Genomic DNA, 27751 nt, shown 5'->3' with positions numbered 1-27751 from the left:
TCTGGCTTTTCCTCACTGACTGAGGTCAAATCCACAAGACGGAAAAAGTAGCCATTCAGAGCCTGTGACCCGGTGGCACTTAGCACACTTCCCGGTGTTGTGCCACGAGCCTCTACCTCTAGGTGTGGAACATTCCCACTACCCGTCGGAGAATCGGCACCCCTTAACAGTTACTCCCCCAGCCCCTCTACAGATCTGCCTCTTCTGGATGCTGGGCAGAAGCATGGTATTTGTCTTTCATTTTGCATAATCTATTTTTTAAAGTCTTCATGGACAAATCTTGATCATTTGTACTGATAAGACACTGTGGGGTTTCCACCCGTGTGCACACTGGAACATGAGTGAGCCTTTATAGGAAGAGTGTGATTTTTACATTGGGAAAAGAGTCAGGGTTTAAAGACTACAGTGTGATATTTACAGTGTGTACACGTTGTAGGCATTGGGGAATAGTCAAGTCAGGGTAATCGGCATGGTGCCTCTATGGGTGAGGGATGGGGAAAGGGAAGAAGCTGGACAGTTAGATAGGAGAAATGAATGTAGGTATTATGGGCACAGCAAGGTAGCTAGTTAATAGTAATAGGTTAGGTGTTTGAAAATAGCTATAGGATGCCCCCCCAGGCATTCTAGGCATTGTGTATGCTTCTGAGGTCTGTCTGCATTGCAGCAAGGTGAGCTTCATGCTCCTGGTGGATAGACCTTGATGTAGAGAGAGCACAGTCTCATCATTTGCTGCTGCAGGCTCGAGCTGGTCTGGTCTTCTGGCTGCTTGAGTCCTTGCTGGTCTGAAGACATTTGAGGTGCTGTGGGGGTACACACCAGAAATGGGATTGCTTCCCTTTCTGCCTGATCTCCTCCTTGCCCTCTCAAACCTTCTCTGTCCGATAACATCACAGCCTGGTGTGCCCTTTTTATAGTCCACGTGGCTCTGTCTTGATATCAACCTCTGCTTATGATGGACCCTAGAGAAAAACCCATCCCCTCCAGATAAGCTGGAGGCCCTCTTCCTTTTGCTCTGTCCTGTGACCTGCAGCTCAGGTACCGTACCCATGGCCTCAACTATTCCAAGTCTGCCTCGGGGTCACCAGGAACTTGCAGAAACCCCGTCCAGGACTTGGCTACCCCAGTGTGATGGCCAGGGTAGCTTTACGCTGCAGTGGCAGGTCTTAGCAACTCTCGCATGAGCTCAGATTCTAAATGTTCTTCAAAACATCTCAGTTCCCTAGTCTCTGAGGCCATGGACAAGCACTGGAATGAGCCCACATATCACCATCTCATGACGGTCTTGTCTCCTCCATTCCTGTCTCTCCACAGCAGAGCCGGGCATCACATCCTCAGGTGTTGCAGAGATGAAGTTGCCCGCCCCCAACACATCTGGAAACAGTGAACCCATGAGAGAGAGAGAGAGAGAGAGAGAGAGAGAGAGAGAGAGAGAGAGATGTTGGTCCCCAGAGGAGCCTGGGGGGACCTCTTCCCTGGGAGCCACTGGCACTACATGCCTGCTGCCAGGTTTGGGGTGGTGCAGAGATGGCATCTGCCAGGCAAGGGGTAGCAGCTGGAATTCTGCGGGGCCTCCGGTTCCATGAGATCCATATCCCTGGGGAGTCCCCTGCTACAGAGGCTGATGCTACATTATCTCTTTAGGTGACGGTGACGTTGTAAATAATATGTATGAACCCGACCCGGACCTGCTGGCCGGCCAGAGTGCCGAGGAGGAGACTGAGGACAGCATCTTGTCGCCCATCCCTATGGGGCCGCCATCCCCCTTCCCCACCAGCGAGGACTTCACTCCCAAGGAGGGCTCGCCCTATGAGGCTCCTGTCTACATTCCTGAAGACATTCCAATCCCACCAGACTTCGAGTTGCGAGAGTCCTCCATCCCAGGAGCTGGTCTGGGGATCTGGGCCAAGCGGAAGATGGAAATCGGGGAGAGGCTTGGCCCCTACGTGGTGGCGCCCCGGGCAGCACTGAAGGAGGCCGACTTCGGATGGGAGGTGAGTGTGCTCCGTCTGAGCATGATTGATCGTGGTCATTTATCTTGTGTTCAATCTATTTATAAAGCTGGTGCAGCCACTGCCCCAGGCAGGAGGCTCGGTCTGTTGGAGAGAGAGAGCATTCGAATGTCACATTTCCCAGGGTTATTTTATCCAGCGGCTTGCCTGACGTGTCTCAGAAAACATTGCCGTCCCCTCGGACGCCCATCAGCCCCGACGGCTGAGGCACCCTCTTCCCGGAAATGTGTCTTTTATGAGCTCATGTTTTAAAACATCTTGTGCCTCTTACTGGATGGAGGTGCTGACCCACCCTCATTGTGGGAGAGTCGAGTGTTCCAGAAGAGGCAACTTAATGTTCAGAAGCTTTGTTCTGTCTCCATCAGATTGAGGCAGCTTATAAAACAGGCCTGGTGGCCGCACAGTCCCTGCAGACTCTAACATGTTGACACAAGGCTCCTAACTGACCTTAAGGGGGCGTCCACTCTCAGATTGGGGAGCAGAAGCCTTGCCTCTTTAACTTCCTTCTCACATCTCCACAGACCTTTGCGGGGCCGTAGCTCATGTGTGCTAACCTGTGCAGGTGTTTTGGGAAGAATTGTGTGCTAGACCAGAAAGTGCTAAGATCTAGGTGTGCCAGGGGTTGCTCTGAACCAGAAGCATCCAGAGGTGTCCACTCAGGCCATGGGGCACACTGAACCCTGCTTGGAGGGGGCTTGTCAAGGTGGCCTCGTGGGAAGTAAGAATGCCACAAAAGCACGTTTTCCTGTAGGCCTCGGCCTTCCCGCGGCCCACAGGGCTGGTTTCCAGTGGTAGTTTTGGCAGGAAGCCTGCCTGGGTGGAAAGCAGGAATGCAAATCCAGATTCCTTTTGGTGTTTCACAACCTCCACAAGTGCCTGCATCGAGGTCAGTGCCAGGAAGGGCAAATGGTCCAGGGGAGAAAGAGAGCCTGCTAGCCTGCAGTGGTTCCCTAACCGTGGGGCTGGGTGTGGGAGTCAGGTGGGACAAGGGTCTACCTCTGGTCTGTCTGTCCGCCTCTCCCAGCCCCTTGACAACCTTGAGAAAGTTTTCAAGCAGGTCTGGATGTTGGTTCTCTTGTAGAGCGTGAGGAAAGACTTAAGGCCTGGCCTTCTCTCCCTGGCTATTACAGTCTCCAAACTTTGCACACCAAGACTCCACAGCTGCCTAGAAACTCTGATGAGATGTCCTCTTATGCATAGATTCCTCTTCCAGACCCTGGGAAAGTCTGGAAAGATTTCCCTTGGTCCTGCCACGTGTAAGGCCTTTTGGGGGGGATAGCTGTTGGCGGTGGCTACGTCACATTCAGAGGCCATTCGTGTGCTCTCAAAACAGGCTGAGTGCCTGGACCCATGGGTGTCTCAGGTAGAATGAGGTCCCTCGTCTCATGGGGTCTTGTTTAGTTCATTGTCTAGGGTGCTGGGGCTCTCATCTGAGCATGAGCCACCCTGCCTTGTTCTTCAGAGAGCTCGGAGGATCCGGGTGAGAAGCTGTGTTGACCAATGAGGAGATGGGTGAGTTGGGCTTCACAATAGTCCAGCCTGGCAGGAACTATAGCTCAGTAGCTAACTTGCCAATGTCTTCAACCATGAGAGGTGGCAGATGCTAGGGGTGGGGACCAAGGTTGAGATCGTCCTGGGGCTTGACTGGCTGGGCCAGGGAACCAGGTGAGGCAGGAGCGGAGAGGATGGAATCCCACCCTTCCAGTGGGTGCACACTGTGCTTTGCGGCCCGAGGAGAGTGTTTTTAAACAACATGGAAGTTGAGTGCTTTGGGCTCAGTTGGCTTTGGCTTTGTGGAGGGCCTCTCCACCCTTCCCTGCTGGCATGCTGGAGACGTTGAAGGGTGTTTGTTTAACGTACTTAAAAGATCTTCACTATTTAATCAGTGGGCCAGCTTTTAAACTCTTGGAGGGTAAACAAACCTTGGTAATAGGTAGTTCTTTGGATGACCTTGAAGTGACTTTGTTCTTGTCTGCTCTGCGGCTGATACAGGTTTCTGTTTGATTTTGTTTTTTAAAGAAATGCCCCGTATCACAGTGGCTCCCTGGGTGCCAGGCCTGGTACAGGCTGTCGCTATCATTCCTCAGGGCTTGCTGACTTTTGCAGTGTTGTTTGCTCTCCTTGGAGGCACTTGAAAGTGAGTTGTTCCCCCATTTCTGCGAAGAGCTTTGTCCCATGGTGGTGACCTGACAGCTGACTTTCATGAAAGTGCTCAGAGATAGCTGCCCCTGAAACAGTGTTCGAGACCCACCTAGCACTTGCTTATCTGACCTCGTTTCCTTCGGGAGTTTGGGCAGCCACCACCTGTTTCTGTGACGCTTTGCTGGACTCTGTGTCCTTCCACAGCAGCTGGCCGGGCAGTTAGTTCTGTCCTTGGGATTGGATCCTGGGAGCTGCTGGCGGGACTGGGGTGGAAGCCAGTGTTGTCCAGGGAGGGAAGAGGAGGCTCCTGGGGAGGAAGGTGGACGCTCTCAGTGCCTGGAGTCAAGGATTAAGTCACAGGCTGGACCTCTGGCCATGGAGAAAGCCCTGAGACCCCTTTTCCTCATGGCTTTGCTCTGCTCTTTCCACGTGTGAACTATGTCATGACTCGTTCACCGTTCTTTTGTCTTCCTCGAAGTACAGAGGTAGCTCAGCTCAGCAAAGTCAGGGAGTTCTTGTGACCCTCCTAGCTTTTCCTGTCTTACTCAGCCTGCATGCCGTCGCTCCTGAGTCCAGGCAAAGGGGCCTTCAGCCATCCACCTCAGCTGCTTTCACCAGGCGCCCTAGCCACCAGCCCTCTGCAAGTGCAGGGAGAGGCAGAGACCACCAGGAAGCGTTCACGGGCAAGCATGCTGAAGGCTGGGAGCTCCAGTCAGGCTCCGGGCGGTGTGAGGCATGCACGGGTGCAATCGCAGGACGGCCCCCAGATCGCATACGTAGTTATCCACCCTCACCCTCATAATGAAGCTCTGTGAATCAGAGTAATTGAATTTTGTGATCTTTAACGTGGCACTCACTTGCTGCAGGAGAGCAAGTGGTGACATTCTTAGCAAAGATGACAGATGGAAGCTAAGGAGGGTCTGTTCTGTTTGGCTTCCCCGAGAAGGGGCCCAGGAGGAGTGGAGTGCATCGGTCTGGGGCCAGTCTGCACTCCAGAGCATGGCCTTTGACTTCCTGTCCCTGGTGGCAATGCACTCCTACCTCAGGTGGACCCTCCTTTGACAGAGCAGAGTTAGGGGGAGTTTCAGTGTTCACGTGGGAACATTGGTCAAAGGCCATCCCTCATCCAGAACTGGCCCTGGAAGCTTCTCTCTTCTTTCCTCTCATGTGTACTGGAGACCTTTCAATGACTCTAAAGCCTCCTTCCCTGGTCGTTTTGGAAGGAAACATGTCAGATGTCCTGGGCCTCGCTGGTGGTTCTGTACATGGGTGTGGGTGTGGATTCAATGCCTGGACATCCCTGTGGGCTCGGTCCCAATTCCCAGGCTCCTCTGTCTGACCACCCCCCCCCCCCCCATGCCCTGCTTACTGACACGAAGCCTTGCACTCACCCTGCCGGTGGGAATAAATCACCCTGTGATTGCATTTTATTGCCCCGAGGTCTGCAAAAGCAATGATTTTGATCATGTGTTGAGTAAATTATGACATTTATCATCGTGCTATTTATTTCACTAATTAAGAGATGGCTGCTGTGACAGCCCAGAGGGATGGGCTGTGGATGGGCTGCTCAGAGGCCACCTGCCCCAGGCAGGGTCTGCAGCTGTGTGCTGGGCTCGCTTGGGTAAGGCAGGCTACCTGGGGAGGCACCAGAGAGGGCTTCACTGGCATCGGCCACTCCTCTCCAGAGTTAGACCAGGTTCTCCTCGAGGATGTCTCCAGAAAGTCACTCTCTGAGATGGTGCTGAGCCTGTGATTGACACACAAGCGTCATCTGCTGAGTGAATGTGTCTCCCAGTGCTTAAGAGGGGTTAATGTGGACTGATGGGGTTTCAAGCCTCTCGAGCATTTGCTCAAGTGGACTGCCTCAGTCCCTGGGGTGAGGGTCTGAATATTAATACATGCATTTATTTGTTCAATCAACAAACAGGCCAAGATAACAGGGCACTCTGGGGAGGTAGGGGATATAGCCTGGAGGCCTCCGCCTGCCCCATTCCTCCCTCTGTGCCGCAGTCTTGGGGTCCTCTGCCGGTTCCTTCAGGGTTCCTGAGACCCTCAGACACCTTTGGAGAGAGTCAAGATTTACTGATCACTTAGGAACCCGTGAGTTACCCCAATGACCGGCGATGCTGGGGCTTAGAGGACAATGGGGATGAAAGCCACCCTAGCCCTGCTGTCAGATTCTGAGAAACTTCTGCACATTTAATGTGAGCCTGTCACTCCAAACACCAGCTTTGAATAGCTCGGCTGGAAGGAATGTAATGTGTGCTTAGGTGTGTATGTGTTAGCCATTTCTGCACATTGCAGGGACTCTGAGCCTTTCTTTTCCCGAGAGTAGGGAATGAGAAGTATAAATTTGGGGGGGTGGGGTGGTAGAGGGCAATGTTGGGGGGCAGTCTGGATGGTGTCTGTTTCCTGGGGAAGGCTAAGGCAGTGTAGCCTTAGCCTCTAGCTCCCTGCCCCCAAACCTTTCCAGCATGAAGATCTTCTAAGAGACTGTTAAAGCCACGGCAACTTAACATTGGATGGCTGTACCAAGAACCGTCATCTCCAAACATTGAGAGCGTGCAATCAGGGGACCGAACACTCAGGCTAAAATCAGTCTCAGGGCAAAAGAGATAAAGGGGCAGGTTTGCCAGTTCTCAAGGAGCAGCCCAGCCTGTAGTGGGGTCAGACTAAAATCGTACCCCAGAACCCCAGCTTGGGTCTCAGACTTAGCTTCAGGGTTCTCAGAGGCAGCAATGTTTGTCCTCTCTCCTTCAACTTTCAAAGACTCTTACACAAAGACTTTTTCCTCCATTGGACTTGTCTCTAGAAACGCAGACAGATGTGTTTCCCTCCTAGCCTGGCTGTGTTGTCAGGGGGAGGGCTGCTGCTTCCTGCTTGGCTTTAGACTAAAGTCCCAGCATTGGGTTCTGACCACCCAAGGTAGAGATCACCTGTATCTCTACCCTGCTTGGCCTTGGCTGCTTTGGGAGAGCAAGCTCAGGGCATTGTGAGTTGGGGTACCATAGGAAGCAGATCTCACTGTGGGCTCAGACAGAATTCTGAGCTCACATCCTATAGAGATCCCCGCAGGTCTTGGATTGCTGCTGATCTTGGGGATAGAGGAAACTCTGGGAAACACCCCTCCCACCAGGCATGTGTGTTCTGCCAGCTAACACCCCTCTACCAGCAGCTGCGTGCTTGGCTGGTCTGATCTGATTAGATGAACTTTCATCATGAAGGACTTAGGCAAAGAAGTTGTGGATTGGGGTGTGGAGCTGAAGACTTTATCTTTTTTTTTAAGTATTTAATATTTTTAATTGATTTTTATTGAGCTCTACATTTTTCTCAGCTCCCCTCCCTGCCTCTCCCTTCCCCTTCAACCCTCTCCCAAGGTCCCCATGCTCCCAATTTACTCAGGAGATCTTGGAAGACTATATCTTTTAAGGGTGCATTTTGGTGCTGGCAAAGGAGCCAGACTTGAAAGAGTCTTCGTGAGTCCCAGGGTGAGGTGTGTCTTGCTGTCAGCCTGTGTCCTGGAAGCAGCGAGCTCCCTCTGACGAGGGAATCCTCCTCTGTGCTGCCTGCCCTTTCTGATCCCATAATGGGCGCAGGAGAAATGGAGCTGGGTTTAGAGCCCCGTGAGTGAAGCCCCTGACTGTCTCAGGGTAGACTGAGTGCAGCACTGCCCCCGCCCCAAGGCCTTCTGGACAAAGAGATTCACTGAGTCACCGTGGACCTTTGGACAAGATCCCTAGTGACTCATGTGTGTAGCCGCATTTACGCCAGACAGGCCAGACAATAAATGCCCAGTGGAGATGGTCAGCTTGGGAAGCAAGCAGCTTACGGCCTCGCTGACCTCATACAAGACACCACACTCTTCCTAAGCAGGCCTGGGAGGGTCTGATGCCCTCCCTGCTCAGAGTCTCGTGTGTTCCCCTCGTGAATCCCCAACTTCTCCTGATTCTATGGGGGGACGGACAGATACACACACCCCTGCAGTTTTGCCGTTCTCTTTGGAGCTACCTGCTCCAAAGCAGAGCTGTGTCCAGGGTCAACTGGTCGGCGGGCTGGGACTTCCTAAACTGATGCCTGGAACTGTCCGTAGCTATGAGGCCTTCAAGCTCTGTTTTCTCATGGTCGAGAGGACTTGCTGCAGGGGCTGAGATGGCAGGAGAGGCAAGCTGGGCTCAGACCCAACGTCCATGCGAGTCACCCAAGAAGTGAGTCTACCTAGTTTGGGAAAGAGGCATAACAGTTCCAACTGAGTTTGCAAAGAAAGATTTGGAGGTCACAAGTTAGTGTCAGGCTCTATGGGTCAGGGGTGTTTCTTTGGAGTCCCTCTCAGAGATCTTGACCTCGGAGCTAATGTATAGGATCATGGCTCTCATTTGACTGCTGGTTGGCATCACCTGATCGCTGCCAGCAATGCAGGAACTCAGGCTCACTCTGGGAGGGGCTGGTTATCTGTTTGTCAGAAGCATTTGGGTTTAAGACCTCATGATCGTCTGGCAATGGAACTTTTGACAGCCCCCAGAAATTATAATCCACAATTCAGGTCCAGAACAACTGGCCTTGGAAGAGGGAGAGTCCCTCCACATGTTCACTATGCTACCAGAAGGTCCAGCATGAGGCCTGCTATGGCAGGGCATGTTATAGAGGTCACGAGGGGCTCTGTGGTGTGGGCAGTAAGGGGCATTCAGTTGCTCAGCAGGCCAGTCTCAGGAGTTACCCAGGTCCTGTGTGTTAACTCGGTACCACACAGGAAGACCAGTGCACGACACACAAGGCCTTCCACATATACTCACGCGGGCTCACACTCCTAGGAACACTCAGACATAGACGGGCACACCTGCACACTTAAATGCTTCCACGTAGAGGATGAGCTTACGCCATATAGCCGGGGTTCTGGAATTCTACCTCCCAACACAGGGACTTGGCTGCTCACTCTTGCACCCCTGTTGGATGAGCACCTTTATCTTTCCTTCAGCTCTTGGTCCCTCTTGTTAATGTCTTGTTCTATAGTCCCACCAGGGAGCGGGCAGTGCCACTGAAGGTATTATATGATGGGAATGCTGGGCAGTGGATCCTGGGCAGGGAGGCTAGCAAGGGCCTGCTGTCCTTGGGATGGCCACACCCTCTAGGTAGGGCAGTGGTTCTCAGCCTTCCTAATGCTGAGACCCTTTCATACAGTTCCTCATGTCATGGTGACCCCCAACTATAAAATCATTTCTGTTGCTACTTCATCACAGTAATTTTGCTCCTGTTAGGAATCACAAATACCTGATGATTAGGATATGTGACCCCTGTGAAAGGGCCACACGACCCCTAAAGGGATCGTGACCCACGGGTTGAGACCCACTGCTGCAGGACTTTTTAGTGGTGGTCCCCATCTCATCCAAAAGCCAAACTCATCTTCTGGTTATGGTTTTTCTCTGGGGCCCCAGAATTGTGCAATGCTTGGCCCTCTACCTGGGCACTTCATGCACCCTCCAGGCAGGGCAACCTCTCTTTGTCCAGTTGCTGGAGAGATTTGTGGAGGCTAAGACCTGATGTGGGCTTTTCTTCCCAGTGACCTTTAGGAGTGCACTATGGGGGCAAATGAGATGTCGGAAGCCACTGAGGGCACCGCTGGACAAAGGCCCCTGGGTAGATACCATGAAGCCAGCACCCTGATCCTGCAATGATGCCTTAGGGGCCCTTCAGCCTCAGCCCACCATGGAAAGCCCTCTTGCTCGGAAAGAGCTGAGCTCAAGACCCCCTCAAGATCTAGGGGGAAAGCCACATATGGCCACTTCTCAAGGACCCCTGTGGGACCCAGTGGCCAACCTTTCCTGCCTCTCCCAAGCGCACAGACAGCGGCCCCACATTTCAGCCCAGGAATGCCATGGAATCCTGTACTATCTTAGGCCCAGCTCCGAAAGCCGGGTTTATAAGGAATTTTAGAAAAAGAAGAGAGAATGACTAAGAATACCTCCCCGGTGGCTCTCCTTCTCTTCCTTAAGGGGTAATAACTCAGCAGCAACCCGGCAGAGGGCACTTTCTTTAAATAGAGCGTTCTGATTCACAGGCGAAAAAAAGGAAATAAATGTTTTCTTTTCATATTCGAGAGACATCCTCCAGTGCCAACTTCTTAAATGGTATTTTGCCATCCGGCTCACACACTCTACCCCAGTGACAGCCAGCGCCCATCCGGACTCGGAATGCTGCTTGCCCGGAGCCAACATGCGAATGAACGTATTGGGTTGAGGTGGAGTGGGCGGTCCCAGCAGAGGGGGAGGTTGGGGAAGAGAAGAAGGTGGGCTTACTACGGGGTTGGCAGGCCTGCCTGTGGCTCCCTTAAGGTTGTCTGTGGAACAGAACTTCTTGGCTCCTCTCTCTTGCTCTGCTAATGCCAGCCTTCCTTATTTCTTTAGGGGAAACAAGGGCTGTGGACTACGCAATGCTCACAAAGTCACCTGGGCTGCCTCTGCCCCGTGAGCTTGATGAGCTGGGCCAGCTGGGCAGAAGGAGAGGCCCGGTCCTAACCAGGGACTGACTGGGCACCTGCCCAGATCCACATAAGACCCATTCTGCTCAGGGCGCTCTGCTCCAGCAATGCTGTGATTAATACATTGTTGTGGTCATTTGGCTGAGAGGCAACCAAGGCAGAGGGCCCGAGGAAGCTGGGCTCAACAAGCCAGGCAGGGGTGGCTTAGCCACTTCCCTCCCCAGCCCTTCTTTCCTAGCTCCCGGGGCAGGAAGCTGACCTGCTGACAGAGTGGAGAGAGGAAAGTCTGGCTCAGTGACCATGTGGGGAAGTGATATTAGGCCCCACAGGGAGGTTTGCCTCCGCCTGGGTGAGGCCCAGACTGGGCTCCAGCAGGGCCGGAGCAGAGTCCAGTCTGAGTCCCGGGTTCCTTGGGTGTCACTTTCTCCCCAAAGCTGTGATTTCCTGTCTTGTAAAAACAAGTCCTCAGACTCTGCTCTGGAGACAGCAGCTGGGCCAGGCAAGGACCATTTAGTGCTCATGGTGTCTGTGACAGAATTCTCCAGACGCCAGGGAGTGCCGTCGGCCAGCCTAAAGATGAGTGAGACTTTCTCCAGCCATCTCCAGGATGCCCAGGGTGAAGCGGGCAGACTTCAGAGGACAGGGGTGTATTCAGGCTAGACCATGTGGGGCTCTGGCCCCAACAGCCCATAACACAGTGTCTGTACTGCCCCATCCCACAGTGCACCTTGGTCTTGGAGTTTCTTGAGAAAAGTGCCCCACACCCTCCCCATCCAGGGCACTTTCAGAATGCACGTCTGTCCTCAGGAATAGGATGTCTGTGTCTGGACCCAGGAATCTGCACATCAGTAGCAACAGGAGTGGGTACTTGGTACTTGCCTTGAATGTCTCTGCTGGTGTCCTCTCTGCCTTGCCACCCACGTCCCTCCTGTATGGCCCTCTAGCCGCCCTGGCCCATGGTGTATCCTCAGTCAATGGCAGTCTGGTAACCTTGGTGCCACAGTGTGCTGCCAGAATGACAACACAGAGGGCTTGGAGCCTGTTGGCTGTGCCAGGCAGGGAGTAGCACAGACACAACACGGGTCTCCATCTGCACCTCTGCACATTCTCACAGGGATAGCCTGGGCTGCTCTGGGCTGGCTCTGCGAGGCAGAAAGCAACCGGACCACCAAGGCTGCAGAAACTGTACTATATCAGTCGTTTGTACTGACTTCCCAACCGTGGTTTTTGTAAGAAGCAGGATGAGCCCGGAGGGCAGCCCTCCCTCGGGTATCTCCCTGGGGAACCCCAGCCACCATTGCTGACTTCTGTCCCCATCGAGCCCTCCCGCCCCCTGTACAGGGTCAGACAAGAGCCCAGGCGTTCCAGGCCATAAAAGGTCTCTCTGGGCCTGGGTTGAGACACGAGCCCAGGGGCTCCCTCCGCAGGCAGAGGACAGCCTCGCTCATCTTATCTTCTCTCTGGCCGTGTCCCCTGGCACAGGCTTGTGCTCTTAGTATGTTCCAGCCACCTTGGCTTCTGCCAGAGACGAGAGTGATGCTGCCACTCACAGGCCACCAAGCACCTGTGATGTCTTCCCTTGCTCAGCAGCAAGCGGGCAGAAATTGCTTGGGCCTGTGTGGGACGCCCTGAGTGGGTTCTCTCAGCCCCCAAGGATTGAGTTTATCCTAAATGCAGTCAACAGCCATGTCTAGGAAAGTTCATTCCAGAGTTGTGTCTTGGGGCAGGGGGAGGGGGTTAGAAATGACCCAGGTTCCCCAATGAAGCTTGGGAAATGGCAATAATCAACATCTTACTGTATAGTGATATAGTGCAAGGTTTGTCCGACATGGCATGGGCTTCCTGTTCACGTTTGCCTAAAGCCCGTGTCAGGGACGGAGATATGGCTCACTAGTACCTATGAAGTTCTCAGGTCCACCCCTAGGGTCGTGTAGACCAGGTGTGGTGGTGCGGGCCTATAGTTGTAGCACGTGGGAGGTAGAAACAGGGCTTTCGGAAGTTCAAGGTCATTCTTAGCGACATAGCAAGTTTTCAGCCAGCCGAGGGTGAATAAGAGACTTTCTTAAACCGACAAGCATCTAGGTCACATGTACGTGTGTAGTCAGGTCATAGTCATGGGTCAGCTTGAGGGGGGGCAACCCATCCTGGCTCCCTATCACCTATAACACTGAATCAAGACCACCTACACACCATGGCTTTGCCCTGTACTCTAGCAGTGACTGACTGTGCCATCAGCACTTGGTGAAGACCCCAGTCTTCAGTGGCAGTGGCGGCTGCAGTGCAGACGCACTGGTGTGTCCTCCACCTCCTCCTCCTCCTCCTGTCCCCAGCTGCACCCCTCGGCCAGTCCATGAAGGGCAGGGGCAGGGATTACCAGCCCTGAGCAGGGCCACAGGAACCACCTTTGTCTGCCTTTCAGGCTGTTTCTCCTTCTGGGCTAATGCCCAGTTTAATTGTACATCCTTTTGTGTCATCCCTGTTCAATCTTGTTCAAAAATACCTACATCCACTCCTTTCCCATTTAGATCTCTCCAAAGTCCATTCTGTCTTATCAGCACAGTAATTTCACGAGCAGAGCTAAGATTTCTGCCATTTAGGCCCCAGGCATTGTCTGACGCCGCGGCAGCTGAGATAAACCCTCACCCAGAACAAAGTCGAAATGACCTTTTACAAGTAGAAGCAGCCTTGTTTCCCTCCAGACTAATTTATCAGCCTCCGCTCCAGCCTCTGCGCTCAGCAGAGGCCCGAGAGAGTGCTGGGGAGAGTGGGGGAGACGGGATTAGGATGCTTGGCTGGTTCCTCGCTTTCAACAGGCGCCTCTGGAGCCATTGGCCACCCATGGCCTCTGGACGTGAGGTTAGACCCACAGTCAGATATGTGCCGAAGAGGGTGGGGCCTCTGGGTCTGGGTGCCCAGGAGATGTGGCCAAGAGCTCCCCTAGCCTCCTTCAGCACTGAAATACAATTGAGTAAGTCAGACTGGGGGTGTATGTAATTAAGGGAACTCAGGCCACAGGTGCCTGGAGTTCCCCTGCCCCTGGGTCCATCTTGGGTGTGCCAGCCAGTCTGGCCTCCCTGCCCACTTCAGGAGCAAGTAGCCAAGAGAGACTGCTTGGGCGCCCAGGTTAAGTTTACAGTTCTATAAGGTTTCAGTAGGCCTGTGTGCTACAGCTTAGTTCACCAGCCCCCTCAGGCATTAGCATCTCATAGAGTGGGTGTCTTGTGAACCCCTTGTGTGTGAACGTCTGTGCTTTCAGAGAAGTGACCAAATCCATAGTCAGAGGGGTTTCCTGAACTAAGCTGCAGGGACACTCTAGTACTCAATGATGGGAACTGTGGGTGAAAGATGCCATGCCGCTGGTACTGACACCTGCCCACTCTGTGATGTATCCTATACTATATCTCAGAGAGACCACTGGCTCAGAACGGGCTACTGAGACCCTGGGCATGTTACTGAAGTCTCTGGTCTCAGTTTCTCCACTTGTCCAATTAGAACATTGAACTAAATTATCTAGAGATTGTGTCCTAGCTTGAAACATGATGCTTTGTTTGTTTGGATTTATTTATTATTTGTTTATTGAGAAAGGGTTTCCCAGCATAGCTCTGGCCATCCTAGAAATCACTCTGCAGACCTGATTGGCCTTGAACTCTGCCTGCCTCTGCCTCCCGAGTGCTGGGATTTAAAGGCATGTCCCGGCACACCTGGTTTTGGTTCCCCGTGCTTGGGAGATGTAAGAATGGCATCTTAAGGAGTTTCCCTGATGGAATCCGAAGTCAGTGACTTTTCATTGTGGCTCCTCCCGAAGCTTTGCTACTGTTTGAGCTCCTCCCTCCATGGTGCAGTATCTGCCGGGGTCACAGAGGTGTCCCCAGCAAGTGGACTCAGCTCCCTATGGCCTCCTCCTGAGATGGTTGGAGATCTACTCTCCAAAAGCCTGTCTCTGGACGGAAGGCAGATTCTTGAAGAGTCTGTGCTGTGGTGGGTGGTGTGAGGGCATGGCCTTCGGTGTGAGCCTGCCAACAGTTTCTCTGATACCTGAGACAGGCTTGGTATATCTTGCATCCCGGTCTTTGTGGATTTTTCAGGGTTGTTGTTTCTTGTGGGCAAAGTCAGTTAACTGCACAGTGGAAAATGCTTGATCCTAATGCATGTGGCTAAGGCAGATGCCTGTTTTGGGGTCCCTAGGCTGTTGTAGCAAATATTAGGTTGCGTTCTGGTATGGATGGGGTGGTCTATTCCAGGTCCCTCCAGACTTCTGGAAGCTCTCTGGGGTCGTTGGCATTCTATGGGTTGTAGCTCTGTCACCTGGAATCTCCAGCTTTGTCCTTACGGGATCCGAGCGTCAGTGTCCAAATGTCCCTTTCTTTTTAAAAAGTATTTTATGGTCATATTTATTTTGCCTGCTTGTGTGTCTGTGTACCACATGCATGTAAGGCCCACAGAGGCCAGAAGAGGATTTTGGAGGACCCGGAACTGAAGTTATAGATATTTGTACGCTGCCATGTGGGTATGAGAGTCACACCTGGGTCTGCTGAAAGGGCAGCGCGCTAACCGCTGAGCCACCTCTCTGGTTCCAGGACTTCTTAGCAGGATGCTCGCAGACTCAGTCAACTCATCTCATTGTCAGAGACTGTTCCCAGGTGCTGGAGGTCTAGGCTTTGGCGTGCAGATTTAGTGGGGGACTGGGGATGAATGCACAGTTCAGCCTGTGACAGATCCCCAAGGGATCAAATGTCTGGGCTGAGCAATTGTCAGGTGGAGGAAATGACCAGAGATGATGCAAAGTCACACCTCAGCCAGAGTGCTCTGCAGCCACGGTGATTCCCAAGATCCCTGGGGCACACAGAGTGCATGTACCTGGGATACAGGTGTATGCAGTAGTCCAGGAGTGGATTAATTCATTACTGGCAGCAAATGGGCATCAAGGCCGTGCCTGGTCTTGACAGTAACATACGACTTTAGTGTTAGCATTGTTTTGGTTTTTAGATTTAGTTATTATATATGTGTAAGCGTTTGGCATGTCTAGTGCCCATGGAGGTGAGAAGAAGTCAGATCCCCTGGAGTTACAGGTAGTTATGAACCATCATGTAGATTCTGGGAACTGGAACCTGGATTCTCTGCAAGAGCATCAAGTGCTCTTAACCACCAAGCCATCTCAGCAGTCCCCAGGGGTAGGATTTTTATCCAGGTCCCCCCTTTGTCAGACCAGCAACAGAGCGTCACTTGTAGACACACTGGGGGACCTGGTCCCTGCCAAGTTCGGAAAACTCATTTAGGCAGGAAGATTGGTTTGTGAGCCATTGGGGTCTGGATTTTCAGAATAAAGATAGGAATCCCTGGTTTCTGTGCTAGTAGAAGTGAGAAGAACATACCCCATCCAAGGACAAGCACAGGAATGTCCCAGTTCCTGCGGGCTAGGTAGAATCGGCTAGCAGGGCTCACAGGGCCTGAGATGAGTCTGGGGGAGCGGCAGGGACATGACTGTTGATTGTGCTTCATCTTTAGGGCTGATGCTTTTGAACAGCTTGACAAACGCACACTGTGTCCGTCTGTGCGTCCGTGTCTGAAGACCACTCGGGGCCTGACCCACGGTGTATGACGCTTGCCCTTGAAGGCTCTGGGTGTCTAATTCAAAAAGGAAATGGTTAAAAAAAAATGGGCGGGCAGACAGGAAAGGAGTGGAAAGGGACTGGGGCCCAGCAGTTGGCTAATTGGAATGGGGGACCCCTGTGTGGGGGGGCTGCTAGGCCTGGACAATGTGCTCCGGAACGGGGGGCTGAGAAGGCCCGGTGGGATTATGATCGAATTAGTTGAAGTCAGAAGCCCCCTGAATGAGGTAAAGAAGGGAAGGGAAATGAAGGCCCTGGTATAAAGCTGCCTAAATGAGGGGCCCCATTCACTGCTTGAAAAGCCCCGGACTCCCTTTCTTGGGGAAGCGACAGGCAAGCTCACTTTTGTTTGGCTGGGGGCGGGGCGCCCCGAGGACATACTTACCTACTGCCAGTGACAGGCAAGGAGGGAAAAATGGAAAATAATCCCAGGGCTGGCAGTGGGAACCCACGGGCTCCAAATGCTCTTCTGAGTTCCCCTTGCTCCCCAAGTTCTGTGGGGTTCACCATTCAAAGAGACCTGCCCCCAGCCTTGAGGTTACACCAAGTTACACCAAGCCAAAGTTTGAAATTCCACATAACTGGCTATATCGTAAAGAAACATCTTTAAAGTTGCATTGGACAAAAGTGTTATTGGAATCAGCAATAAAAATCTACAAAATACAGAAGTAGACCTTCCCAAAATTTGAATGGCAAAAAAAAAAAAAATGCAGGAAGAGAGGGAGGGGCCGAGAGATTATAAAAAGAAAAGTGCTTAATAAAATGCTATGCTCAGTAAATATTTGTTGAATTCATACATTAATTAATTTTCCAGATGAGATTTGCCTAATCCATTTTTTAAAGAAAGTGAGGATTAAGAAGGACTCGGAATCTGATGGCTGGGGAGGCCTGGCCGAGATGAAAGGCCTGTGTGTGAGGTTTGGGGCCCAACCCTCCTGAGGTGCAATGGGCAGGCCTGCTTTCCTGGTGAGGCCTGGCCAGTTATACAAGCCCATTTGCTACTGGAGTTGAGTTCCATCGCTGGGGAAGGACTCGGTTTCCATCCCCCACCACAGTGTTCAGCAGGTGCGTTGGAAGCTGGTGGGATCTCCTGGGCATACCCACCCCCCACTCTAACCTTTCCTACCCCCCCATATACACCCTAACCTCTGAACATTTCTGTGGAACTTCCATCATTTTTGTCCACGCTCTGTAGGACCCAGCAGTGTCGCTCCTGAACATTTTTTTCCAGGTAGTTTAAGCCACGGAGGGACTACAGATGGATTTGGGGCTTGCAGTGTGCGTCTTTTCCCCATCCCCACTCACCACACAGGGGTTGTCCCATTTCCTTAGCTACAGACCTAGCTCATGCGATAGCACCCTAACATGGATCAGTAATCCACACTGGTCTGTGCTCACCCCTGCAAAGCTGATTGACAGGCAGCCCTGGAAAGCTTAGCAGGCCCTCTCCAGCAAAGACCTCAGCAAACAAGAAACTCAGATCCTACCCCTGGGAATGAGAGCACTCAGGTGTGCAAACAGCTCCCTGGCCTCTGGGATCATCTTCGACATAGAAGGTACAGACAGTCCAGAGCCCATCTCCGCGACAGAGGCAGGCGCCCCCAGAAAGTCCCTGCAATCGTCCGGGTGGCCTGGCTGCAGCTGAGATGGAAACTGAGCAGTTTTTAAACATAGTAAATCCGTTTTTTTTTTTCTGACCCGTAACGGAGAAACGGTTCTGAGGATTCTCAGCCTGCACCACCTCTCAGGTCTCCATGCTGAACGCAGTACAACATTCCACCCCAAGTCTGTCCTTTCCAGTCCCAGTGATAAGTGATGGAAGGAGACAAGACTGCCTTCCTGAGCTCTGTGAGTCTGTGCGGACAGCTTTGCTAACAGGCAGGAGAGAGATGAGAAGAACAGACCCCAGAAATTGTGTCATAGTGAGTGAATTCCAGACATATTCTGGTCCTTCCCAAGTCTCACATTCTCTCTCTCTCTCTCTCTCTCTCTCTCTCTCTCTCTCTCTCTCTCTAAACACACACACACACACACACACACACACACACACACACACACACAAACATACATACATACATACGGGAGCCAATATTCTATAGTGTGCTGGGCCAAACACTTTGGGACTGATGTCTGACCCTGAATCCAGGATGTGGGCGAGCACCCATGCATCTCAGGGAACAGAGACTAGGACAGTCACCCACACCACCTTTTAGCTGGCCACCATTCTAGATGTCTGAAAAGGTGAGTACTGACACAGCTGATCTGGATAGAGTCTGGAAGCAGGAAGATGGGAGAGACATCCTGGTATGAAAGGTGGGGTAACCAGGAACTGGGGCCACAGGCAATGATTGTGGGACCCTTGTCGAGGCTCATGCGCTGCCCGTAGAAGGATTTGGAGGCCATCACGCTACCTGTGAGTCTCATGGTAGCTGGTATTCAGGAGTACAGGGAGAAGTGGAGGTGGTAGCCTGGTGGAGGAGGCCTCAGGGCATAGCCATAGAGCCCAGCTACCGAGCTCCCTGGCCTGCGGCTTCCAGGAGGACTGTGAACCTAAGCTTTGCCTGAGGCCATTTGGTCTCTTTCAAAAGAGGTTCCTATCCACAAAGCTCGAGTTTGAAGTGCTAAGACACCTTGTCTGCCCCACCACCCATATGTATCTCTCTGTAGTGGCAGTGTACAGGTCTGAGATTGCTTTTGGAGTGCCAGCTTTCCTGTCACAGTGGTTTAACACCATGGATGGTGGCAGGAGGCCGGAAGGATTGCTTCCTGAGCCCTGTGCACCCACGTGAACAGTTCGTAAAGGGTAAAGAAAGGACTTTAGTTAAGCAGCTTCTGGTGAACACTGAAGATGGCCCTGCTCTCAAAGAACACCGTTCACACAGTGGTAGCAGCCATCAGCCCTTTGCCCAGTTCTCTGGCCCCGTTCTCTTCCTCTTGCCCCATCTGATACCTGTCAACAAAAAGTCTTGTTGCTTGCGATTGAATGGGCACTCTCAGAACATGACATTAGCTGTATTGTCGGGGGTAATGGTGGGGGGCAATGGTGGGGGGCAGGGGCAATGTTGGTGTGTGCTCTTCCATATTGTAGGGGTGGGGGCAGGGGCACCTGCTGATGTGCCCTCTTCCATATTGTCGGGGGCATGGGCAATGCTCATGCGCCGTCTGTCTAAGGACCAACAACAGGAGCTTCTTTCCCAGGAATGAAGTCTGTTCTTTATAGCTCGCTTCCTATGAGCAGAATTTTCTAGATACATTGTGAGTAGAGACTTTGCCCAGGGCTATCGATTTCTGTCTATCACTTCAAAAAAAAGATTCTTAGTGACAAAGCTCAAGCAGCAGGTGGTGACCGAGGCTGGGGCTACCTGCAGGGTTCCTGTCTTCTGCCGAGGCCTCAGGAAATCCAAGAAACCAGAAGACCTAAGCTCCTTCTTTATAAAGTGGCCAAACCACACTGGGTAGAAGAGGCCTGGGTGTGAGTCTCAGCACCATCACCTGTTGGCTTGGTAGCCTGAAGATGTTGCTATTACCTCGTGCCTCAGTCTGCCCGCCTGTGAAGTGGTCGTGGCAGAATGGACAGACCGGCTGACTCAGCACCTGCCCACAGGTGCCATAGGTCTGCTGTCAGCCTCACAGGCCAGGATCCACAGTCTACTAGGGTGCCTCCCTGGGGCCTCAGAGAGAGATGAATCTTCCTTGCCCTTTTCTTTTCCTACTGACGTGCACCTGGATATTCCTCGCTCTGAGCCTGTCACCCGCATGCCTCACCCATGAACTACATTAGCGGATCACCCTGTTCAAGGCCACTAGGTCAGTGGTGGGAGCTGGCCTCCATCTCCCCTCCTGCAAGGAGCTTGCTAACCCCCAAAGGCCCCATAAACAGGGAGACGGTTTCTGAGAGCTGTGGGGGAGCCTGCCCCTTCCACAGAAATACTGTTAGGAGGTTGCTGTTCCCTTGGCTTGTGGTGACTCGTCTCAACTGCTTCCTGGGCATGGGACTGGGTTTGTCACTAGTCAGGGTGTGTCCACTAACAAGAGTGAGTTAGTGAGCAAACCAGCAGGAACTCGGGAGGCCTCACAGGGAGCACTCTGTATTTCCCTGCATGGAAGCTAACGTTGCGGAGAGCGGGGAGAGGCCTCTGAATGCGGAGTCAAAAATATGGGAAAGTGTTGGTTCTAAGGACAAGAAAAAAAATTAATCATTCATCTGGTAGACACTCATGCCTGAATGGGAAAGGAAAGGGTGATAAGGAGGCAGAATAAATCATAAGATCGGGATTTATCAAGCAGGCTTAAACATGACTGGAGTCCTGAGAATGTTCACCCTCCTCCCCATCAGGACCATGGTTCTTTCATGACCCTTCCTGACTCTCACACCTGTTCAGAGTGACCTCAGGCAGACTAGGGTCAGCCCCCACATCCCCTTTCATGGGGAAATTAGTGAAAGTCGTGTTCACTCATGTGTGCCCTGAAAGAAGAAGCAGGCAAGGACAGAGGGATCAGGAAGCCAGAGCTGGGCATGGGGCGGGCTGGAGGCTGGCAGGCATGGGGTAGGCTGGAGGCTAGCAGGCATGGGGAGGGCTGGTAGGCTGCCCTGGGCCCCCCTCCTGCAGAAGTGCAAAGGAAACTCAAAGCCGATCTCTCTGTGGAATGTTCTAGAACCTTTGCTAAGGTGACTTATAGTACCTGTGACCTCCTGCTTGGGAACTACAGCTTTACCGTTGTGAGCATGAGGGGGAAAATGGATGCAGGAATAGGTGCTGGCTTCCCTGGAGTTCTCAAAGGCTTGTAGACCTTGTCCCTAGGCCTCTCTCACTTGATCCGTGTCTGAGGAATTCTTTCTATGTGGCAGTGGGGAAACTGAGGCCCAGGAAGGTATGAGTCACTTGCAGATTCATGAAGGGACCACAGCTGGCTTGGAACCCAGTCAGTCTCCCAGCCTGAGACCGCAGCTTTGGTAGACAAGCTAGCTGGAAGTAGGTGGGCACTGTAGAGAGGGAGCTGTGCTTTCTTTAGCTCTGACTGGCTCCTAGGCTGGAGTGTCAGCAAGACTGCTGATAACATATGTCTAAAGCATGCCTTGAAGTGCAGACCTGCATGGGGGGCGCAGAACCGCATGGGGGGAGCTAGGATTTTGGAAAGTTCACGGTGATTATGTGCCATGGGGTCAGAAGACTGGAATGAACCCAACCCTGATGTCTAGATGGGCACCTTCTCATTCATTCTCTTCTCATTCATAGGATGTTCGTACTTAGTTGCTTTTAGTATTTATTTTCTTATTTGTCTATTGCCAACTAATTTATCTATTCATTCATTAGATATGTTCTTATAAATCATATATCTATTTAATTATAGTTATTCATTAGATATTTATTTATTCATGTATTCATTATTCACTTGTCTTTACATATTCATTTGTTAGTTGTTTATTTGTTCAATATTTAACTATGAGTTTATCTATACACTTACATAGATATTTGTTTATTAACCCACTCTGTGTACATTTGTTAATAACACAAATCATTGTCATTCTTTAAATATTGATCCACCTGCTCATCTTTATTTAGTAGATATGTTTGCCAATTCTTTCATTAGCTATGAATTCATTCGACTTGTATTTATATAACCACTGGACGTTTATTTATCTGTTTATTTGAGATATTATCACGAAATTTTTAATGTGGTATTTCCCAGTTCCTCATTGGGTGTGGATGTCATATTCATTCCCTGGACACCATGTCTGCTTGCTCTCTGGTCCCTTGCTCGTGTGGGTTCAGGGTTGCCACCTGCCATCTATTCTGTCACTCACTCGTGTGTGTCTGAGTCAAACTGTCAGTCTAAGTAGATCTGCCTTCCACCTCAGCTGTAAGATGAAGAAAGCATCAGTGAGCATCCCGCAGAGTGGGTTGAGGCCTTAAAAAGCCGTGGGCTCAATCTGGTGTGACGCAGACACTAGCTGGGTTCCTGGGAACAGCCAGGTTGGCTGAAAGGAGCCTTATTGGTAGAACTGGGGCTTCAGCTGACCTGGAGGTAGGTGTCTTCCTTGGTGCTGGAACAGTCACAGAGGCCGTGGACTCTTCCTTAGTCTTGCAAACTATGGGGCGCTATCTGCTCCCCGCCCCTGCCAGGGCCAATCTCGCGCTGGTTCTCAGAGAACAGAGACCCCCACAGACTCCATGGCTTCTGTGACCTTGAGTGAGTATGTGGGCCGGGCAGGTCTTCTGCTGCTGACGCCTCTGGGCCGGCCATGGCAGGCAAGATGGAGGCAACATGAAAGAGGAGACAATAAATGGCTTCCTACCTTGCTTTGATAATGGGTGAGCTTTCTGGATTGATTAATCCTCACGTTGCCTTTGGAGCTTCAGTTCGGGACTGACAGTAACGAGGCTCCCGAGGACTGGGCTAATTTGCACGCCATTCACCAGCTCCTGAAAACCCATCAGGGCTGCGGAAGAACTGTGGCGGCGCTTGACCTCGTTCAATGGGAGAGTGATACGCTGGGAAAGGGGCCAGTTTGCACAATGCCCCAAAGAGCAAATTGGCCCAGCTTTGTTCTCCCGCCTTCTTTCCTCTTTCATGCAGCCCGGGGCTAGTTAAGCTCCTCGTCGTCCCACCAGGGATCAGGGCTTGGGTCACTCTTGGCTGCCTTTTTGGGTGATCCTGACACCCCCGCCTAGTGTGATGGAGGAGGGGCACCCCCAAGAATCCTCATTGTCGCCTACCCCAAAGCTCCTCTTCTCACTGTCCTGCCCTGTCACCGAGGTCCCAGCTGGAGCTAGTTTCTCCCACTTCTGAAGAGGAGGGACATTCCTGGCCTGTCTTACGCCCCCACCGGGCCACGGTCTTATTTGTCATAGTGTAGGGGCCCAAGCACATTAAAATGACTGAGATGGGGTCCTTCAAGTTCCCGCCAGTTTTCCATAGCTACCTGTATACAAGGATAACCTCTTCTCTCTCTTCTTGGTCCCTCTTTCAGAGTTGGCCTCCAGGGGCTGCCATTGAGAGATGTCCCTCCTGGTAAGGAATTCCTTTTACGGGTTGGAGTCTCTGAGTTTTTCCTTGCTGCCTTTCTCCATGAGTGTTACCCACATACGAGACACCCCGCTAGTGAACTCATGTTTAGAGATATCTTGTTAGTGGGCACATGTGTAGGGGGCTTGAGGGCCTTCCTGGAAGGAGGAAGGGTCACTTCCAGAAAAGCCTGTCAAAACATTCTCTTGCCTTCCTGGAGGGCTACACTTGCAGAAGTGGCCTAGGGTCATGTCCTGCATGACGGTCACTCCCATTTGCCAGAGGGAACCACCACCACTAGCAGCAACAGATTTTTGGGTCCCCAAATTAGCCAACCATGGCCCCCTATTCAGAGACAGGAGGGAAGAAGCAATAGGCTAGCTCTTCATACCTGATGAATTAAACATGACGAGCCCATCCAGTCAAAGGCACATGTTTTGCCTAATTTGCCAACACATCATCCCAACTATCTTGTGGGAAGAGGGCTGTTATCCACGGGGCGGGTGGCAGGATTACAGTACCACTCACGCTCGTCACCCCTGGGAAGGTGGCATGCTGGATTTCGTTTTGAGGGCCTTGGTGAAGCCTGTTTAGTTTTACCTGAGAGCCCAAGGGCTTCCCTCAGGACTCAGATACAATGAGTGCTCCCCACCTCAGGACTAGACACCCACGATGAGGCGTTGAAAATGCTGCCAGAGCACGCTCTTCCGTGGAGGCCCGTGCGATCTACTGAGGAAGTGGGATTTCCAGGACACTGTGCTGTCTTACGGTCAGTCAGCAACAAGGCTGGAGGCCAGGACTCTGGAGGCCAAATGCTGCCCTCCTGGGAGGCCTGGCCACACCCCATTAATCCTCTAGTTCAAGATCTTTATCGGGGCACGCTACCTGGGACATTAACTTGGAAGCACGCAGATGAGAGAGAGGGTATGCTCTGAACCAAACGATGCAGCCAGGGGCCTAGCACCAGACAGGTGTCCGCATCCCACTGAGTTACTTGGTAAGACGGATCTGGAGCCTGCGACTTCTACCTTACCGCAGCCTTCTGTATCTGGAGGCCGCATGGCTGACCTGGCAAAAATGCTTCCCTGTGAAATGTTTGCTGCAGAGGGAAAGCATAACAAATAGAAAAAGATTTCCTACTAGATGTAATCTAGAAACTTCTAGAACGAGATGGGCAACTTCCAGCCACCCTCTTTCCCTAAGCCAGTGGTTCTCAACCTGCAGTGGCCCTTTTGGGGGTCGAACAGTGCTTTCACAGAGGCCGTATTGCAGATATCGTGCATAATCAGATATTTACATTATGATTCATAACTAGCAAAAATGCAGTTATGGTTGGGGGTCACTGCAACATGAGGAGCTGTATTAAAGGGACAGGTCGAGAGCCACTGCTCCAAGCAAACATGGCTGGATTTAGATGGCGCTGAGCAGCCAAAGTGATGGAGGACTTGGGGAGCCAGTTTCCAGAGGGACAGTCTTGTCGGTCTCTCTAGGCCTAGACCCCAGGCTGAGGACAGGGCCACCTCTGTGGAAACTGCAGGGTGGGTATGACTTCTTCCTGAGATGAGTGTCACACTCAGAGGTGGGTACTGCCTCAATCTTGTGTTCCTTCTTCACTTGGCATAACATGGTGGACTCTGCCTAGCAGAGAGATGCCTGTGGGCAGAGGCCATCCTCACGGCCCAGTCCCAGCAGAGCAGAGCCTGCCCTCTAGACACAGGCCCAGAAGCATCCAAAGCCCCTGTCCTCATGAACCCGGAAATGCCCTGTCTGTCCCTGAGGTCTGTGTGCTGCACCTGGGTCCCCGAGAGGTTCCCTCCAATGGCTGGAGCCTGGGTAAGGATGCGGAAGCCGGCTGACAAAGGCCATCCTCAGAGTGTCCTTTAAACATGCAGTCCCCTCTGCTGACCTGTCACCACCTTTCGTCCTGGTGGTCAGTCCTGAGCTCTAGCGTCGCCTTAGGGGAGGGGCCTGAGTGAGAACCAAATGAGCATCTCTGGTGAAAAGGTAAAGTGGACGAAAGGGATGGCAGAGGAGAGAGAAGGTGCGGCGGACGGAGCCTTACCTTGACAATACAGCCAGCCTGCCAGACTTTCCTGCATTGGCAGATAGCATGTGAGCATGCCAGGGAGTTTGACAGGCTGGGCCACAGGACAGGGTCCACCAGACCTCAGAAAAGCAAAGTCATTCTGGGTCAGAACCCCATAGACAGGAAAGGGCACGCTGGAGAAGGTGGGCATGGAATAGACAGGGGCCTCCGGGCAGCGCCATCCTGTTCCATGTCCTAGCACAGTAGTGGCAGCTCCGTCCGTCCTTCCCCTGCCAGCAGATGCCTGACGGGCAGGTGGGCATCGGCCCAAGGACCCCCACCCTGGCACACTGTCTTCATGGACCTGTTCAGTCACCCGCCCGCCAGTGCTGGTGGCTCCGAGGCCATGCTTGCCGTTCTATCCTTTCCCACTGGGCGTGGAGGGGCGGCTGAGGCCTTCTCCCTGCCAGCCCCTGCCCTCCTCCTCGGATGCCCTCAGGTCCTGATTCCCCCTCGGCTCTCACAAATTCTGCCCGTGTCCGCACCCTCATTAATCAATGTCAGCGCGGCGTCGGCAACAAGGGCCGCATTCTTCCTCGGCCCCTCAGCCTCTTACATCCCATTGTTCCAGGCCGATTCAGATGGCAAGAAAACAGCCCATGCAGCACATAAAAGAGATGAGGCAAAAATGAAAAGAATCGAGGGAGAAAAAAGAGGAGGCATTTTCTCCCTGAAACACTCGAATAAATACTCAGCAATGATAATTTAAATTATTCATACATTTATGAAAACATCCATTGAAAGCCGAAGTGTATGATGCTCTTTGTCTCTGTCTCTTGTCTCTTGTTCGGGATTAATCTTTACTGTAACTCAGGCCGGCCGTGCCCCCCTCACAAAGGCCACACTCTCTTTCCATGGGAAAAATGTGTCCACATATCACAGTGAAATGTTGGGGGAGAAATTTGTGCTGAGGTGGCAGTTGCCAGGCCCTCAAGATGTAGGACGAGCCATGTCCAAATAGTGTCCCACCAACAAAAAGGGCTGAGCGGTTCTCACGTTGTCAAGCCGGTGACATCCATGCCTTGGGGCTGGGAAGCTGCAGGGGCCGCTGCAGCGCAGAGCGCCATGGAGCATGCGTGCCCCTGGTGGCTCTGCACCTCCCACCCCCACCCCCAGGAAGGAGCTGAGCTGTGGAGGGTGTCCCCATTAACAGCCTGCCTGGGAAGGATGGCTCTGGCAACTGCTACAGACAGACTGAATTCTAGAGCCGGTGACTTGGAAGGCCGGACCTTACAAACATGAAGGAAGAGGCACCTATGGTCCTGTCGTGTAGTCCCAGATGGCCTCACAAAATGAAAGACGGGCCCAAGCCAGAAGCCTGAGACATTCAAACTGTTAGAACAGAAAGTGGGACTTCACCAGTGGCCAACAGCACTGAGATCGGGGATAGACAGCCTCCTGACCATCACCTCTTCATCACATGGACATCCTCAGCCCTTCTCTGTCTCCCAGCCTCATCCATGCCTTTCCAGGGCTATGGCCAACCACAGCTGGGCTCAGGCAAGGCTTCCTCCTGTGATTAATCCCTAAGTCTACTGCTGTTCCTGTCGGAATGTTGCAAGGACAGGGAGAGACACCTACACTTGTGCCAGGAATGTCACCCCTCTGGTGTCTTCCCTCCCAGGATCCTTGATTAGTATTTTGGTATTTTCGAAGCTCTTTCCAAAATGGGATTTCTAAAGATCCGGTACAATTATCCCCAACACTTTCTTCCACGAGGAAGCTGGGCTTCTTGGTTCTGAACTAACCAGCAATGATTGCTTCCTGCTGGAGATGGCCCAGGATGGCCTGGCCTTTGGAGCTGCCCTGCCAGCTCATCAGCAAGGAGTTCAGGATTTGGGGAACATAGAGATGAGCTGCGTTGCAGGGGTCTATTCAGAGACTCTCTTGTTCAAAAAAGCAGTACCATGACGTTTGGGCTGGTGCCCTAGCCCTATCCAGACTTATTTGGTCTGGAATGGAAACAGGACCCCAAGGGAACAGCCCTCTGTGCTGGATTTATGGTCTCTCTGACTCGGGCCAGGTCAGAACCAGAGAAGAAACCCATCCCTTTCACTCCTCACTCGGGATCAAAATGAAGCCTGGGAGCCCCAGGAAATGGAATCCAGCCCCTTTGAACTTGGCAATTACACAGTTTGCATTAGCTCAAGTTCACGGGGCAAGCGAGGGGTGCTTCAGCCCACAGCAGCCAAGCTGGTGACTCCAGAACAAGACATCCTACTGAAGTCTGGCCAGCTCCAGCTGCTGCTGCCCTGCCTTAGCTGCTGGAGGAAGCAGCCTGGCTTCTTGCGATCTCTGCAGGCTCCTGCCTACACCTATCAGGGGCGCTCTCTGCATTCTGTCCCCCAATAAATGAAATGTTGGGATACCTCCCATCTCATGTCACCAATGTTGGGTTCTTGGAAGGTAGCCAAGTCCAAGCCTG

General features: G+C 52.3%; 1 protein-coding gene across 1 annotated transcript in view; it reads left to right on the top strand.

Moving 5' to 3' along the window:
• LOC121443533 (histone-lysine N-methyltransferase PRDM16-like) overlaps positions 1–27751 on the top strand; it is a 152583-nt gene that overhangs the window by 102486 nt on the left and 22346 nt on the right. The window contains exon 2 of the mRNA XM_041645298.1: positions 1642–1991. Coding sequence (XP_041501232.1) covers positions 1642–1991 — 350 coding nt within the window. The remainder of the gene's footprint in view (positions 1–1641; positions 1992–27751) is intronic.

This window comes from Microtus oregoni, unplaced genomic scaffold (assembly GCF_018167655.1).
Source record: "Microtus oregoni isolate MIOR12 unplaced genomic scaffold, Mior012 000109F_ref0000275, whole genome shotgun sequence".
NCBI classification, from domain to species: Eukaryota; Metazoa; Chordata; class Mammalia; order Rodentia; family Cricetidae; genus Microtus; species Microtus oregoni.
The sequence above is the reverse complement of the archived record's forward strand: the minus strand, read 5'-3'. Positions and strand labels throughout refer to the sequence as shown.